This window comes from Brienomyrus brachyistius, chromosome 19 (genome assembly GCF_023856365.1).
Source record: "Brienomyrus brachyistius isolate T26 chromosome 19, BBRACH_0.4, whole genome shotgun sequence".
Lineage (NCBI taxonomy): Eukaryota > Metazoa > Chordata > Actinopteri > Osteoglossiformes > Mormyridae > Brienomyrus > Brienomyrus brachyistius.
In genome coordinates this window covers 7,721,509-7,736,245 of record NC_064551.1, presented here as the reverse complement: position 1 = coordinate 7,736,245, position 14,737 = coordinate 7,721,509, and the positions used below count along the sequence as shown (strand labels likewise).

Genomic DNA, 14,737 nt, shown 5'->3' with positions numbered 1-14,737 from the left:
AGCCTGACTGGTGCGTTAATGTTGATTGACAGTATTTACAACCAGTCCGGACAGACTCCGTCCCAGGCCTTCGGACAACAGGGCATGTACAACAACATGAGCATCACCGTCTCCATGGCGGGTGGATCTGGCGGCGTGGGCTCTCTGACTCCCATGGGTCCTTCTGTTGGCATGGGCAACAGTAACCTGGGCAACATCAGCTCAATGTGTAATGATCAGGTTGGTGAACAGCATGTGAACTTCAACCCAGTACATTTAGAAATGTGGAAAGTGGGAATTTAATCATCTTTGAAGCATATTACTGAGTGGTCTGCGGAAATTTTATCCAAATAACATTTTAAGGTCTCTTGCATGCCTCAGATTTAAGTACTTCCAAATCTAGATATTTGGAGCAAGACCAGTCTCATTCCATATTTTAACTGCTTTGGTACCTTAGGCTCCATGTTTCGGTCAGGCACCCTGTCTATAGACATATGGTCACTCTTACCACAAAGTGGCATCCTGTTGCTGACCCAAGTCATCCATGGGTCAATAGGGTGGCTGTCCATGGTGCTGAATCCCAGTTCAACTGGGCTGGTGCTGAATGGACAGTTGACCAGCAGGCCGCACACCAGGCTTCCTCCGGTCAGGCCATGCGTGGCTGATGGTTCCCGCTGTGCCATCTGCTCCCCTGCAGGTACAGCAGGTTCAGGTGTTTGCTGACGTCCAGTGCACCGTCAACCTGGTGGGCAGCGACTCCTACCTGAACCAGCCGGGCCCCATGGCATCACAGAAGGGGGGGGCAGCCACCCAGAGTGCCCAGTCTCAGCAGAAAAGCCTCCTGCAGCAGCTCCTAACCGAGTGACACTCTGAGCACTGGGGAGTGCTGCTCTACAGTGAGATATTTATATTTTTTTACAAGTCTGCTTCTAATTTCCAGCAGGATGGATTCTGAGAAAATTATATTTTTTGGTGGGGATTGGTGGGTCTTGGAGGGGGGTGGATAGATGGCTGATTGGACATCTTAGGCTGCAGGCGGAGCGCTCATTCTTGGTTACCTACTTTAGAGCTTGCGATTCCCAGCCAGGAGATGGAAAGCATTGCTGATTCACCGAGCCTGAAGAGGACCCTTTTGTCTGGCGAGCCTCACTGGCCAGTCTGCTGCAGCACTTCACGGAGAGCAATGGCAGGGTCTGGGGTCCGGCGCGGTCCTGGTCAGCCGATCTGACTGCATGATGGGAGGACTTTTTCGAGGGGCTTTAACCGCCTCCCCCACCACCCCCTTCCCGTCGTGTGAGGAAAGCTCAGTTTCAGCTGGATTTGTCGCTGATTGGCTCTCCACTGCAGTGCCTGGTGGGAGATCTTCCCCAGTTCTGTTTTTGTTTATTGTTTTTTTTGGTGAATTAGAACAAGAAAGGCCAAGATGGGAGACTGTAGTGTAGCACACTGTCTGCCCCAGGGTTTTCCTGGGGGGGGAACATAGATACTAGACTCAAACTGTCCGACACAAATGTTGTTGTTGTTTTTTAAAGCAGCTGTGAATATGAGCCACTTGGGATCTCATTGGCCTATCAGTGTTCGCCATACATACCATGCAGGTCGATAGTATTGTACAGTACCAATGGACAAGATTGGAACGCACTAACACTTTCTGCTTTTCTTTTTAAACGTCACTCACTCATTGAGACAGCAGTCATTTTCCATGTCAAAGCTGACCGATGTTTTTGGGTTTGAAGCAGGATTTTTTTTTTTTTAATTAATGAAAATGATGATGATTTTTAGCTGATCCAAGCCAAGAAATGGGATCTGCTGCAGCGTGTTGTAAATCAGAGAGACTCCAGCTTCTACCCAGCAAAACTTTCATCTTGTGTGGAAAATGTCAGTCTCCAAGGAGAAGATTGTTTCAAATTTGAATGTTGAAATTTTGGTGAGCCTAACTTTTTGGTCGTCCAGCTCAGGCTGTCTCAGTCTTACATAATTAACAGAACATGTCACTGATTTTGGTCATACGGTAAACATGTAAACGTTTAGGTGGCGATTTTTCTTACTTTTGAACGTCAGTCATCTAAATCCAAAGGCGTGTACAGACACTGCATGTGGGAGCTCACGCAGTGAGCATGTCGTCGCTGGGGCTGTAGCCTCACACTGCAGCTACGACTACTCACCTGACTACTGTTGCCGAATCAGATGCTGTCAATCAGCACCAGCCTCTGTTGACACCGCCAAAACACTATAACTGACGAACCTTGGCGTTAGACGTGTCCGCAGAAGATTGACATCACGTTGAAGACGAACGAGGAGGTTACTAACAAGCAATAATAGCACTCTGGAGATCTGGTTAATTAAAGTAGGATCAGCTGGATTATGACATTGAAATGGAAATCAAAAGTCTAATTTATTCCCCCCTGCCGGCTCCTTTCTGGGTAACAGAGTAACTCTCACTAATGAAATGCTTTATATAAAAATAAAAAAAAAATTAAAATCAAAAAAGGAAAAAAAAAGAGTAATTCTATGGTCCAAGTAGCCTCAGAGGTCTCACTGTGTATATACAAGGTAACTGAGTAAAGGGCGCCGGCTTTTCACAGCACCGGCCAACACGTCTATTATGGATCCTCATCCCTTTTTGTGGGAACGCAACCCTCCTTTCATGCTTTTTTTTTTGTTTGTTTCTGATCGTCCTCAAACAATGTTCTGTAATTTGTGATTCACTTTGTGTACAGTTGTGGTGTGCAGGTGTGCGCGGGCAGGAGTGGCTGCATGCGTCTCTGGTTGTATATATAAATCCGGTGGCTGCGGTCCTTATACTCCCTCCACTTACGGCCCACTGCACTTTAATCACCTTTGTTATTCTAGAAAGCAGTATATCTGTTGGATTTCTTTATTTCCCATATTCCTTTGGTTTCTGTCCTTTTTAAAATTCCTAGCTCGTAGCCATGGAAGAACCTCACTGCATTTTTTATTTTTTTTTTGCGGAATATAACTTAATTTTGGTGTAACATGCTCAGAAAAAGTAGCATTTTATGGTCCTACATGAACCTTGGTGTGATTTTTCTGTTCCTGTCCTTGTATTTCATATCGCCATTTCCTAGTGTGCTCTCTACGTTTTTTTTTTCTTTTTTGGTTTTTGGTGCAAAGCGAACAGTAACATTTGGGGCAGCCTAACGCTGAGTAAACGAAGTACAATGACACAGTTTATGAATGTTGTTTTCTATATTTATTTATTTTTTTATCATTTTTAAAATAGAGAAATGGTAGTAGTAGGCTGTACTGCAGGAGTATGAGGACATTAAAAGCCACGTGTGTGTGTGTGAGAGTAAATACAGATACATGGAAAAAAGTGGAAGCAGTCATTGAAGAGCAGAAAGAGCGCGTTTTCTTGCAGCTTACTCAGTAGGAAATCAGCTTAACGTAATATGGTAAAGTGAGTTTAAAGGCAATTCAGAGTGCAGTCATTATACTGTGATACATCCCCTCCTTGCCATTCAACTGGGAATAAAAATGCAGTGGAATCCATTCTGAATCACAACTGATTTATCAATCAGAAATCCGCCTGTTACCTTTTAAACTATATATCTTTCATATTGGCCTGTAAGCTGGTCTACCATTGGGGTGAAGTCGAATGGAATTTTGTTATTGTAAATATGAATTTGCTCAAAGTCTGAGATTTTCGAAGTCCTTGTGGATAGTTGGTCTGCTTCCAGCATTTTTGGTGTATGTGTATGCAGGTGTGTGTGTGCCTCTGTGATTTAATGCTGTATGTGTTGTTTTACATGGAAAAGAGAAACTGTCCTAATTATTTCTTCTCATCTTTAGATGCCTGCACATTACCTGTGGGGTTAAGATTTACTCTGTTTGCGAGAGAATGGTTTTGCGACCTCTGAATGTGATTTTACTGAGAGAAGCAGCATGGACTGGATTTGTACGGGTTAATTTCAAAAAGGCCATACTATTTAATTTGTCTATGTTGTCAAAAGTTTAAACTGGTATAAGAAAATGGAACCTTTCTTTCAAGAGTGGTAGCTAATGTTTCTGGTGGGACTTTGCCGACCGCTACACCAGTACTGATCTTATTTCCTTTATTGTCTAAGAGGTGCAGTTCTCCAGGCAAAGGGCGATTGCATGTTTAGTTGTGATGACCAAAGCTTAAAGATGGCAAATATCTCATATGCAAGTCTGTTTATTGAATGCAAAATGAAGCATTCAAAAATACAAAAAAAAATGTATGGAATTTTTTTCTATAATAGCGGAATGTGGTGAAACACACCCCCCAATGTTGAAGCATGGCAACATTGTGCTCAGCTCCCGCTGTTCTAATATACTGGCAAGTGACTTTAGCAGTTTGTATATATTCCGCATTTCCCAGGTAAAGCAGTCCGAATACTATTGCGGGGCAGCATCGAAAGTGCTTTCAGATAGTCAACGCACTCACTGTTGACTGGAGTAGCAGAATCTCTAGATAGCTATGCACCTTTAAGACTAAAAACATGATTACACTGATCCAAGGACGTAAAACGTAACAAGAATCAAACTGAAATATTTTATTACACTATGCATTCTCGGTAAATACCTTTTTGGAGCTATACAAATTGACAGTTTTTTTAAAACAAATTCAATTTGTTTTCATAAATGTTTGGAAATTGTGTTTCTGAACTGTTTCTGCAAGGAGGCTAATGCAGATTGTTAAATATTTTAATTTATTTAGCTAAATACTTTATACCAAATTTGAGGTGCCTCTTGTACATATTTTGTGCATTAGAGTAAAGGACTGATCCTTTACAGTTTGATTAAACTTTTCTTGTTAATGGAGAATTTCTTACATTTAACTTTGTAAAACGAATATGCTGTATTTTACATACATTTTTTACTGAAATTTAAATATTCCAGGCATTTACAGGAAATACAATCTAGTTTTTTGCACTTTATATCCTTTGAAATTTACAAAAGGAAAGAGGCCATTGCAAGAAGTATCTGCATTAAAATCAGATCATTATTGCATTTCAAATATCCCCAGAATGTAATCAAAAATAAATACAAAAAAAATTTCTCAGGCTCTGTAAAAGCTGGCTAATGTCCTGTTGTACTCGTAACACTGGAAAAGGAAGGTCCCCCCCCCCTTGCTTTTTTTTTTTTTTTTTTTTGGACATTCAGTGAATCCATGGCTCTCCCAGGCTTGGACTCTTCTTTCAAGTCTTCTGCATTGCATGTCGCTCTATACCTCCATTTACTCTGCCATCATCCATCCATCCATTTCTTCCCTTATGCTCATTATAGTATCTGAAAACATTCCTGATTTATTTTTTTAACCAATTCATCACCCTAGTTTGCTGCTCATATTTCATTTTTATCAGATTTGTAATATATTTTTTTATAGTCGCCGACACACAATCATATGTATTTTTTCCCCCTAACTTTTCTAATACATAACGTACTGCCTGCTGTATAACATTTCGCTTAGATCTACCCCCCCCCCCCCCCATTGACTGATCCCCTATGTGTACAGGTAGTGTTTCTTCACTGTTGGGAACCTTAGGAGCAAATGTCTGACGAAACAAATGCTTCTCATCTCTTGTACGTGCTGCCTTACCGATACTGATAATGGTTGTGGTTCTGAATCTGAGGGATTTTCCCCTCTACTGCCCACTGGAACAGCAGCAATCTCTTGAAATAAGGTTCCATTTTTTTCTTGTAAAGTTAATATAAATAAATATATATATATATCTATAAATATTATACATTTTACTCACTTTGTCCAGTTTTGTATATTACACTTGGGTATTGTGTAATGTTAGGCAGAGTCACCATGAAGCTGTATGGGACATGATGAATGAAGATGTATCTGAGAAGTTTATGCATGTTTTTTTTTTTTTCATTTCTTTTCTTTCAGTATCTGGGGAAAAAAATCCTACCTTATCTATGAAGTAGTAGACAATCAGTCACATCTTTGGTCCGGCACCTGCAGAGACGCACTGCAGGCTGACGTACTGTGTTTCACATTGACTGAAGTGGTCTTATTCCTCATTCCTGTGACGGACGTTTGTGGCTGCAGAAGCAGGCACGCTACGAGTACACACACATCTACTCCATAACACCCCCCCCCAGCCCACTATGGCTCTTCTGCTGTGGGTCGAACAGGTTGGGATCAGGTCAGAACGTTGACCTCGAAGGAAATTATGACTAACAAATCTCATTAATATCCATGAATGTGAGAATACAACACATTGCAATAAAAGCACCATTAAAAAACAGGATTTTTAACATTTATTCTGTATCCCCCTCCCCTACCACTGATGGTTCTTCTTTTACTTCTTACCTACTTAATGTGTCCTAATTTCTAGTAGTGCTTTGAATGAAATTGCTTTAAGACAGAGGCTTATAAACAAAACTGTTGAATACAATGGAAATTGCTTATGCTGAAGAATGGATTGTCAAGAATTTTTTTTTTTTTACTAAGAATATATGACATTATGAATCGTGCCTAAAGACTGTTGTAGCCTGTTCAAAATTGTAAATTGGAAGAGGAGACCCCTTACTGTGACCCACTGTGTGTGCGCTTTGCTTTTTTTGTTGACCGCAAAGAAATGGCACGATTCAGGCAGTGATAAATTAAAGGTGCCAGTGTTGTGGAAGTTACGGAAGTAATTTGTTGCAGACAGAGGTGGAAAGTTCAGGTCCAGAGAGTACAAATCCAGACCAAGGTTTTGTTTCAACCAACTAGAGCATAAAGTCACAGAATACTCAACTGGTTGGTTGAAACAAAACCTTGGTCTGGATTTGTACTCTCTGGACCTGAACTTTCCACCTCTGTCTCTAATGGATTATTACTTTTGAAACTTCCCCAGCACTGGGTCCCTTTTTAATAATTTCTCATTTGAAATTATTGAAGAATTAAAATGTACCAATTTATCATCTATGACAAAGGGGCACAGGAAACAATGAATTTTATGTTATGTCATGGTTAATTAAAACAAAAACACACATCTTTGCTTATTCCTTGATACACATGGGGAGTCACCTGGTGTGTATAAGGGACTTAAATTGTGCCATTTGTTCAACAGCTTCTTAATTAGGCTAATTACTGAAAATGTAGGTTAACTCCAGAACCAGGATTCTGAAACACCTTTGTGACAGTTCAGGAAGTTCTTGGTATGGAGGAATCAGCAGGTACACAATGGTAACTAAAAATTGTAAACTAAAGTGTAATTCACGACATTCTACATGAGTTTTCCACTACTTGTGTTCAGTGTTGTGTAACGTTCGTCATGATGTCAGAGCATTTTGCTTTGTGTGGTTATTCTTGAAGATTCATTCATATCAGTGGCTTTCCTGGTAAATTAAATAAACACACTAAACACTAATTAATGCCAGGGTTTCTACGTTGTGTAAAGTGTATCCCCACATGATTTATGGTTCCTTTGCTTTTCAAAAGCATCAGGACTTGGTAATCAGTGGTACCCATCCACACTGACTGAGAACGAGTACTGTGTTAAAACAGGCAGGTGTTTAGAAACACGATTCAGTTTTGAAGGGATTTTTAAAATATATTTTAAACCTGTTTGCACCATGTGAACTGAATTACAAATTAAGTATCAGAACAGTATGCAGGATTTTATGTTCTCAGGCCTATGACAACAAAACCCCCTCCTTCCCTCAATGCTACATCCTTTTGTTTCCTGTAACCTGAAATAGTAAACTGCACCTCCACCTGCGAACTTTGAGAAAATGCAATATTTTTATGACCAACACTTTGCCTCTAAGTTTAGCATGCATGGCAAAATACATGCAAGAAACACCTTTGAGGCTCTTTATTATCTTACATTTTAGAAAATCTCCCCCTGTGTGAGAATACTTCCTCCAAAAATGATAAATGATCACAGAACCAAATGTGCAAAGATGTCACTGCATCGCAATATCTTTTGCTTCATGAGGAGGAGGAAATCAGAAAGACGCACGACTTCACTTATCTAAAAAATCCAAAAATGTTCCGGACCAGCAACGCTGCGTTGCACTTTTGCAAGGATGCCTTCTGGATGCGTGAATGACAGCTGCCCTTCCATCCTTTCCACTTCATCTGAAGAGTTTGAATTTGCGTAGATAGGTGTGCACCGCGTCTTTGGGATAGGGCTTTAATGCCAGGCAGGTAGGTATGTTTTCGGGCTGCTCAATCCACAGTTTGTGAGCCACCCCCTTCTCCCGCAGCGTCTCCGACAAATTAGTGAGAGACGCCTCGTCCGGAGCCTGCAGGACGGAAAACAGACGGTTAACCAGGGAGAAAAGCCAGCAATTTCTCTGGAGCGTTGCTTTGCAGAAACACAGAAGACTACCATTACATGTAAGCAGTATCATACTAACTTCATTCATTACCAGTGCACATTTGGAGAGCGCCACTGGTATGCAAAATACAGGACTCGGATTTAAACCCGCTTCTGTTCTTATAATGCTTTAATGGAGCTAAGGATCAAGCCACTGGGTAAACCATTCGGCTGTGGGGCGTAAGCGGGGTACCTCCAACACGACTTTGTGCATGGCGTCCAGCTCTCCCAAGTACTCCTGCGTATCTGGATCGTCATAGTTCAGGTGAATCGCCGCTGTTGCTGCGTGGCAACACTGTGTGATGACGGCCCCTAAAGGCCAAGCCATAGTGCGCAACAGATCCGACCGGACTACTACATACTGCACCAAACGTCTTGAAGCTCCACTTGCTGGAACCGCCATGCTCATCGGCTTGAAGAGAAAACGCCCACAAGCTGACGTAATTACTCTTCGCTTCCGGGTCATGTGAGCCGTGTGCTGCGGATGAGGCCGCTAGGGGGCGCAAAACAGAAGTGCGCATTTTCGTTTAACATTGTAGTGCCGTTCGTACAGCCAGAAGAAACGCAATGTAAAGAAACGGCATACTGAATGATGATGAACGTTATGTAGGTTAATAGGAGATATTTAAAGAATGTTATATATGTACTTCCCATGCATCACATTAATTTGTCAATTAGATTTGACTGTATTGATCCCCTTTGGATGGGGGATTCGTGTGTGGGATTCCTATTTTTTTGTCACGGATATGATGCACAAATATTACGGAGCCTCTGCAGGGACCTGTGCAAAAATAAAATGCTCGTACTTTCTAGTTCGTTCCGACAGGTTGACAATCGCTGGTTCCGCTCAAAAAATGCAATGGCCTTGCCTCAAGCTATTTGTATGTACTTTGTTCTGCCTTTAGTGTCATTTCGGGGACAGTAACTGATAGGAGAGTTTATTCTGATTAACATTTTATGGTATCAGCCTGTAGACTAATTTGAACTGAGACGCAGGGTAACAGCAACTGCAGTGAATAAGCAGTTATAGGGGACCCATGGATAGACAGATGGAATGAATTGCAGGCTATTACTCTAGTATACGGTTGTGTGCTATAGGTACAACAGATCAACATCTTAAGTTTACCTTAGTAGAGTGTTTAGTACTTATTTTTTGCATCTGTCCCAGGATATATCAAAATGATGCAAAGAAATAATGGTTTTAATGGATGAATATATATATAGACTTTGTTACAACACATAGAATTTATTTTGAAAGTACAGTAAAATTCACAATCCACACATACTGTATCATACATTCATACACAGAGGCAGTGAATTAAAGATCACTTTCAAGGTAGCAAGTAGATTTGCTGGACATCTTGGGGTCAGTCTATTTCAGGGTTCTTCAACTCGGACCTCAGTTCCAAACACAGGGCTTGTTTTCAGTTTTGACAGGTAGTTTAATAAATTCTGGTTCTGATTGGCCGGAGGCTTCACACCCGGCTTAGGGGTAAAGAAAGGCTGGAACATCAGCAGTGCTTGGACCTTGATTTGAACAGCCCTGGTATATCTGTGTGACCACAGCTTTAGCTGTCAAGCAGGTGGCCTACCCGTTAAGCCTAGAATAATTATATAAATGAGGTCATTGTCGACTTGATCACAAGGCACTCAGGTCTCTGGCCTAAGAAACAAGTTCAATCTATCCTCCAGCCACCGTACTTGATGATTGTGTCATGTGTCCAAAGTGCATTGTCCTCATGGTTTGTTCAGATGCAGCTTTGAAACCCTAAGCTATTCTTTTTGGACAGAAGGGGTTTCTCCTCGATACCTTTTTGTGAACATCATACTTGTTCAGTCTTTTTCTAATCGCGTAGTCATGAGCTTTGACATTTGTTAACTAAAGCCGGTAGATCCCTAAAAGTGGCTTTTGGGTTCTTTTCAATTTCATCAGGAATTATACGATCTGACCTTGGGCTGAATTTGGTGAGACGTCCGCTCCCAGGGAGCTGGCAAATGTCTCGAATGTTCTCCATTTGTAAATCATCTTTCTCACTAGAATTGCGGGTTTCAAACTGAAAACGCCCTTATAACTCTGAATGAGATTCTCTTTGAGATCATTGCTGAGATCTTTTCCTGCTTGGTGGGGTTGTGACCACGACTGCCAAAGTTCTGCTGTTAAACACTGCATTCAGCCAATCAAGTGCATTTTGTTAGCAACACATGGCCAATAAGTTCTCAAGTCCTATGGAAGCATTGAGGGCCGATTCCCCATAGTTTCTGTATTTTTGCTTACTATTTGTCAAATAGTGACAGCGATGTTTTATGTATCACTTAAGGCTGCAGTTGTCTAATTGTTGAAGCTGTTGAGGGCCAGACAATTATTTACATCAAAATAAAAAAACAATCAAACTTAAAGAGCTTTTTTATAACACTGTTTGTCACCTGCTCAATATCCATCCATCCATCTGGGGAGAACATGCAAGCTCCATATAAACCTGGGGTGGAGACTCGAACCCTGGCAACTGTGTTGGCTACTACACCGCTGTACCCCCTATCCGTTCAACATCTGATCATATACAGAATCTATCAATGACTCCAATGTGACATTTTCATTGTATCTGGGTGGTGTGGTGGCTGAATGGGCAGTAGGGACAGGATTTGCTCTATGTGCATGGAGCTTGCATATTCTCCCTTTGTCATTGGGGTTTCCTGTAGGTATTCTGGTTTCCTTCCATGGTCCAAAGACATGCAGTTAGTCTAACTTGTATCTCTGAAATGCCCACATATGCCCATGATTGTGAGGGTATATGTGCCCATGTCTGTGTGTGTACCCCTATCTTGGGCACTGACCAGGATAAGTAGCTGGAATATGGTTGGGTGAATATTATTTCTGAGTATCAATGCATGTCAGGCACTGGCATGAATTATCTTGGAAAATGAAGAAGGTCCCAGGTATATCACACAGACCACAAAAAAAAAGTCAAGCTTGGCTCTAAAACGTTCAAATGATTCACCCGTGTCTTCGCAAGGCAGTTTGTGTAATGGCACTTGTATTTTCACTTGGCCATCCACAGGCAAGAACAATGTCTCAGGTAGGAATAGGCACCAGGGCAAAACTCCGCAGGCTCTAAAACGAGGTGACGCCTGTCGCCCTCCGGACCTGCTCATAGGTCAGCCAGAACGTCAAGGACCACGGGGCCTAGGAAAGGGACAGTGACAGTGTAATCAATGCGTCTTCCGATGGTTGGAGGACACAGCAAAGCCAAGCAGAATAATCCTGAGTTTACCATTCTCATCCAGGTGGGGAGGAAGCCTTTGTACAGAGACATAAATCCCTCTCCTCTGATAGTTTGCAGGAGGCAGTCAAGTGAGGACTTGTACAGTAAACCTCTGACGAGACACAAAATGCAACAGGAACTGTTATCACTTACAACACATTTCCTATAAAGACTACAGGTGTACAAACATGAAACTTTTGGCAAGACTATTCATTCATGAAGACAAGAGTCTCCCCAAATTAAGTAATGCTATGTATTCTGAGACAGCCTGTCTATTTTTGGCATTTATTTTTTTCTGCCCAAATAACGTCTCCCATTCTGTGTGATCTGGTGCATGAAGACTAAACACATATAGAAACGATTCCAAAGGTTAAACTCTGCTACTCGTCGGCCGCTTGCCATTGCCAGTTTCTGCATGGGAGCGTTTTGCTATGCTAACCTGCCGCAAGTGTCCCTGGGCTGGTTCATGATCCTGGTTTTGATTACATCCGCAGGCGTCCCCATGGTAGCTGCCACCAGACCTGAACAGGTGCTGAGGTGCAAAATAAAGAAAAAAAAAAAAACAAAGAAGGAAAATAAATAAATAAATCAGCTCGCCGACAAAACGAACCATCGGCAGTCCATTGGCAGAGCGAAAGACCGCGGCGAATACCTTGCCAATCCGTGACACACACTGTTGTCCTGGATGGTGGTATTTCTCAGCAGGAAGTGCTTCACGCTGTCATACGTAGTAAGATCTGCGTGAGGAACAAGTAATCGGTGTCCTTTTCAGTGCCACATCTCCATTATCTTGACGGCAAGCATTACTCTTCAATGTGCGATGCTTCGATGCAAGGTAACTATTTCATAATGGGGACTGTCTTGTACCTCCTAAATTTACCAAGGCGGCCCTCTGCACATTGGGGACCCATCCTGCCCAGAGTCCTCGAACCCCTCCCTCCGAGATGATCTTCACGAAGGCATGGTACACCCCCCTCACTCTGTCACAATACAGGTGCCGTTCAGACCAAGTGAGCAAAGTCTGTCTGGCGCTGGCTAAATATTGGCTTTGGTGGTGGTTGTGCTGTGGGAGGGGCTCACCGTGGGGGCTTTCCCTCCAGCCGACGCCTCCCCTCCATCTGCATCTGTACCTTCACCAGGTCTGTGGGGCTGGCCATGAACTGGCCGAGAGCCCCTCCCAGCATGCCCCCCACCACGGACTTCCTGTTTGGGGAGGGGGGGGTCGGCCAAAAGCTGCAGTCAGCAGTAAGTCAGGATCCAGAGGGACTTATTACCGAAGCAGGATATGAACCCCGGGGTTACACAACTTTTGAGACTATTCGTGTGTGTGTGTGTGTGTGTGTGTCCTGTGACTGACTGGCATCCTGTCCAGGGTGTCTCCTACCTTGTGCCCTGTACTAACTGGGACAGTCTTTGGGCCCCTCCTGGAAGCCTGCACTGGATAAGTAGCTGGAAGACGACATACTGATGTGCAGTGACATGCATCCTCTCACCAGAAGGGGAAGCTGGAATCCTCATTCCGTCCCAGTGGGGATTCCCGCAGCTGTTCATAAGCCACCATCCTCACACCAGAATACACTGGAGGAGGAGGGCATGAAGGTTAAAGCCTGCAAACATCCTCTGCGCTATGATGACGTATCAGCAGTACAGTAAAAGTGTGAGGGGGGCATGGATGAAGCCCTTAGAGGTGTTAGATTGCCCTTCCCAACACAAATCACACCCCCAAAATGGCAGTGCAGTATTCCAATTACTCTGACAGGTAGCTTGGAAACTTTTCATTTCCAAGAAGCTTAAGACAAGACTTCATAGCAAACTGAAATAAGTACTTAGAAGGAGAGCAGCTACACCTAATATAATCATAACATTTGATCATCTGAACTGATATCTGCTCCAGTGTCATAACGCCTGAATACCTATGTGTCTGTAGATGGCTGGGGTGGCACCCTGCCACAGTTTCAGGGGCCCTTCCTCGCGAGCGATCCCAAAAGCCGTGCGCACCATCCCTCGATAAGCACGTCCGCCACTACCACCTTGGGCTGCCTCGCCTTGAATCTGCAGTCTGGTTTTTGTCAGGTCAAGAGGAAATGTAACTAGGACAGAAGCAAATCAACAGCAAAATAATAATACCAATTTTAACGATAATGCATTTTCAGAGCAACATGCTGCATTCAGAGATACACTGACTAAAAATGATACGATGTCATAAGTTACGAACTTAAACATGGAGAATAAATTGCATTATCAATTAATTGAGCTCGTTTAGTCAACACCAACAGCGTTTTAATAAACTGCGTGATGGACAAGTTCTGAAATTGCTGTCGGGAAAAATTTCAAAAAGCTATCGGTAATTTTTTAAAAGTTCCGGGTCATGAATAAAACATGATAATCAAAAAGACGTAACTACGTTGTTTTCAGATGCCAATTTATATTGGCTAAAATTGCAGAGTATACCACATTTACAAGCCATTACAATTATACTAATTAGTAGGTTGCGGTACGCTTTTCGGGGTCCCTAGTAAAATACATATTTTTGGATTCCTCACGATAAGTGGAATTCCAATAAAATATACCCACGCTCATGGGCGTAAATTGTGGGGGAATGGTGAGTAACCAAAACCAGCCAATACAACTCCCTGGACTCTCTTAAATGGGTGGAGACTTCAACCCGTCCAATGCTCAATCAAAAGTTGTCTATGCACATTTATAAAAGTTTAGTATATTTTATTTAATTTTACAATATTATTAAATATTTAAAGAGCAATGCTACCTATGGTGCGAGTGAAGAGCTACTTCAAGATCCCAGCGCGAGCTGCGCGAGGGGCCCCGTAAAGCGTTTGCATGATCGTAAACCGGCTACCTATTTCTGCAACTGTAGCTGCGCACGCGGACAAGATGAACTTTGCCGTCCGCGGCCACTCTAGCAGGACAGACGACGTATCTCCCTGAAAGAATCCCATTTCGAAATCAAACAATTTTATCCAGAAATAAAATTATTTTCGGTGTTTGGTATTGTCCCCTTTCAAAAGAACACAAACGTCGAGTTATTCAAGGAACCATTTCTAACCACAGACTCCTCACTTTGCGGTAAAACTAACTGCTCTGAATAAACGCACAAAGTCCATCACAGCCAATCAAGTTCCGTAGATGTGCCACTCAGCTCTTCGGGACGCCCGGCTTTTTATCAAAACA

General features: G+C 42.6%; 3 protein-coding genes across 4 annotated transcripts in view; 1 reads left to right on the top strand and 2 right to left on the bottom strand.

Moving 5' to 3' along the window:
• The window catches only part of ncoa1 (nuclear receptor coactivator 1), a 42,216-nt gene extending 35,262 nt beyond the window's left edge, over positions 1-6,954 (top strand). The window contains 2 exon segments of the mRNA XM_048985021.1: positions 33-219; positions 677-6,954. Coding sequence (XP_048840978.1) covers positions 33-219; positions 677-844 — 355 coding nt within the window. The 3' untranslated portion in view covers positions 845-6,954.
• A 542-nt stretch (positions 6,955-7,496) lies between these two features.
• Positions 7,497-8,734, bottom strand: ptrhd1 (peptidyl-tRNA hydrolase domain containing 1). The gene is made up of 2 exons (XM_048985039.1): positions 8,482-8,734; positions 7,497-8,214 (listed from the first exon to the last, which is right to left on the bottom strand). Exons 1-2 carry the CDS (start codon positions 8,695-8,697, stop codon positions 8,044-8,046), a joined length of 387 nt encoding a protein of 128 aa, XP_048840996.1. The 5' UTR covers positions 8,698-8,734; the 3' UTR covers positions 7,497-8,043.
• Positions 8,735-10,674: 1,940 nt separating this feature from the next.
• On the bottom strand, positions 10,675-14,728 carry slc25a27 (solute carrier family 25 member 27). Of its 2 annotated transcripts, none has more exons than XM_048985038.1 (9): positions 14,406-14,728; positions 13,462-13,607; positions 13,042-13,126; positions 12,629-12,751; positions 12,416-12,528; positions 12,201-12,285; positions 11,988-12,080; positions 11,558-11,660; positions 10,675-11,469 (listed from the first exon to the last, which is right to left on the bottom strand). In XM_048985038.1, exons 2-9 carry the CDS (start codon positions 13,547-13,549, stop codon positions 11,398-11,400), a joined length of 762 nt encoding a protein of 253 aa, XP_048840995.1. In that variant the 5' UTR covers positions 13,550-13,607; positions 14,406-14,728; the 3' UTR covers positions 10,675-11,397. The 2 variants fall into 2 exon arrangements, with proteins under 2 accessions (XP_048840995.1, XP_048840994.1); XM_048985037.1 differs by having other exon boundaries at positions 13,462-13,638; positions 14,406-14,727.
• Positions 14,729-14,737: the final 9 nt, after the last annotated feature.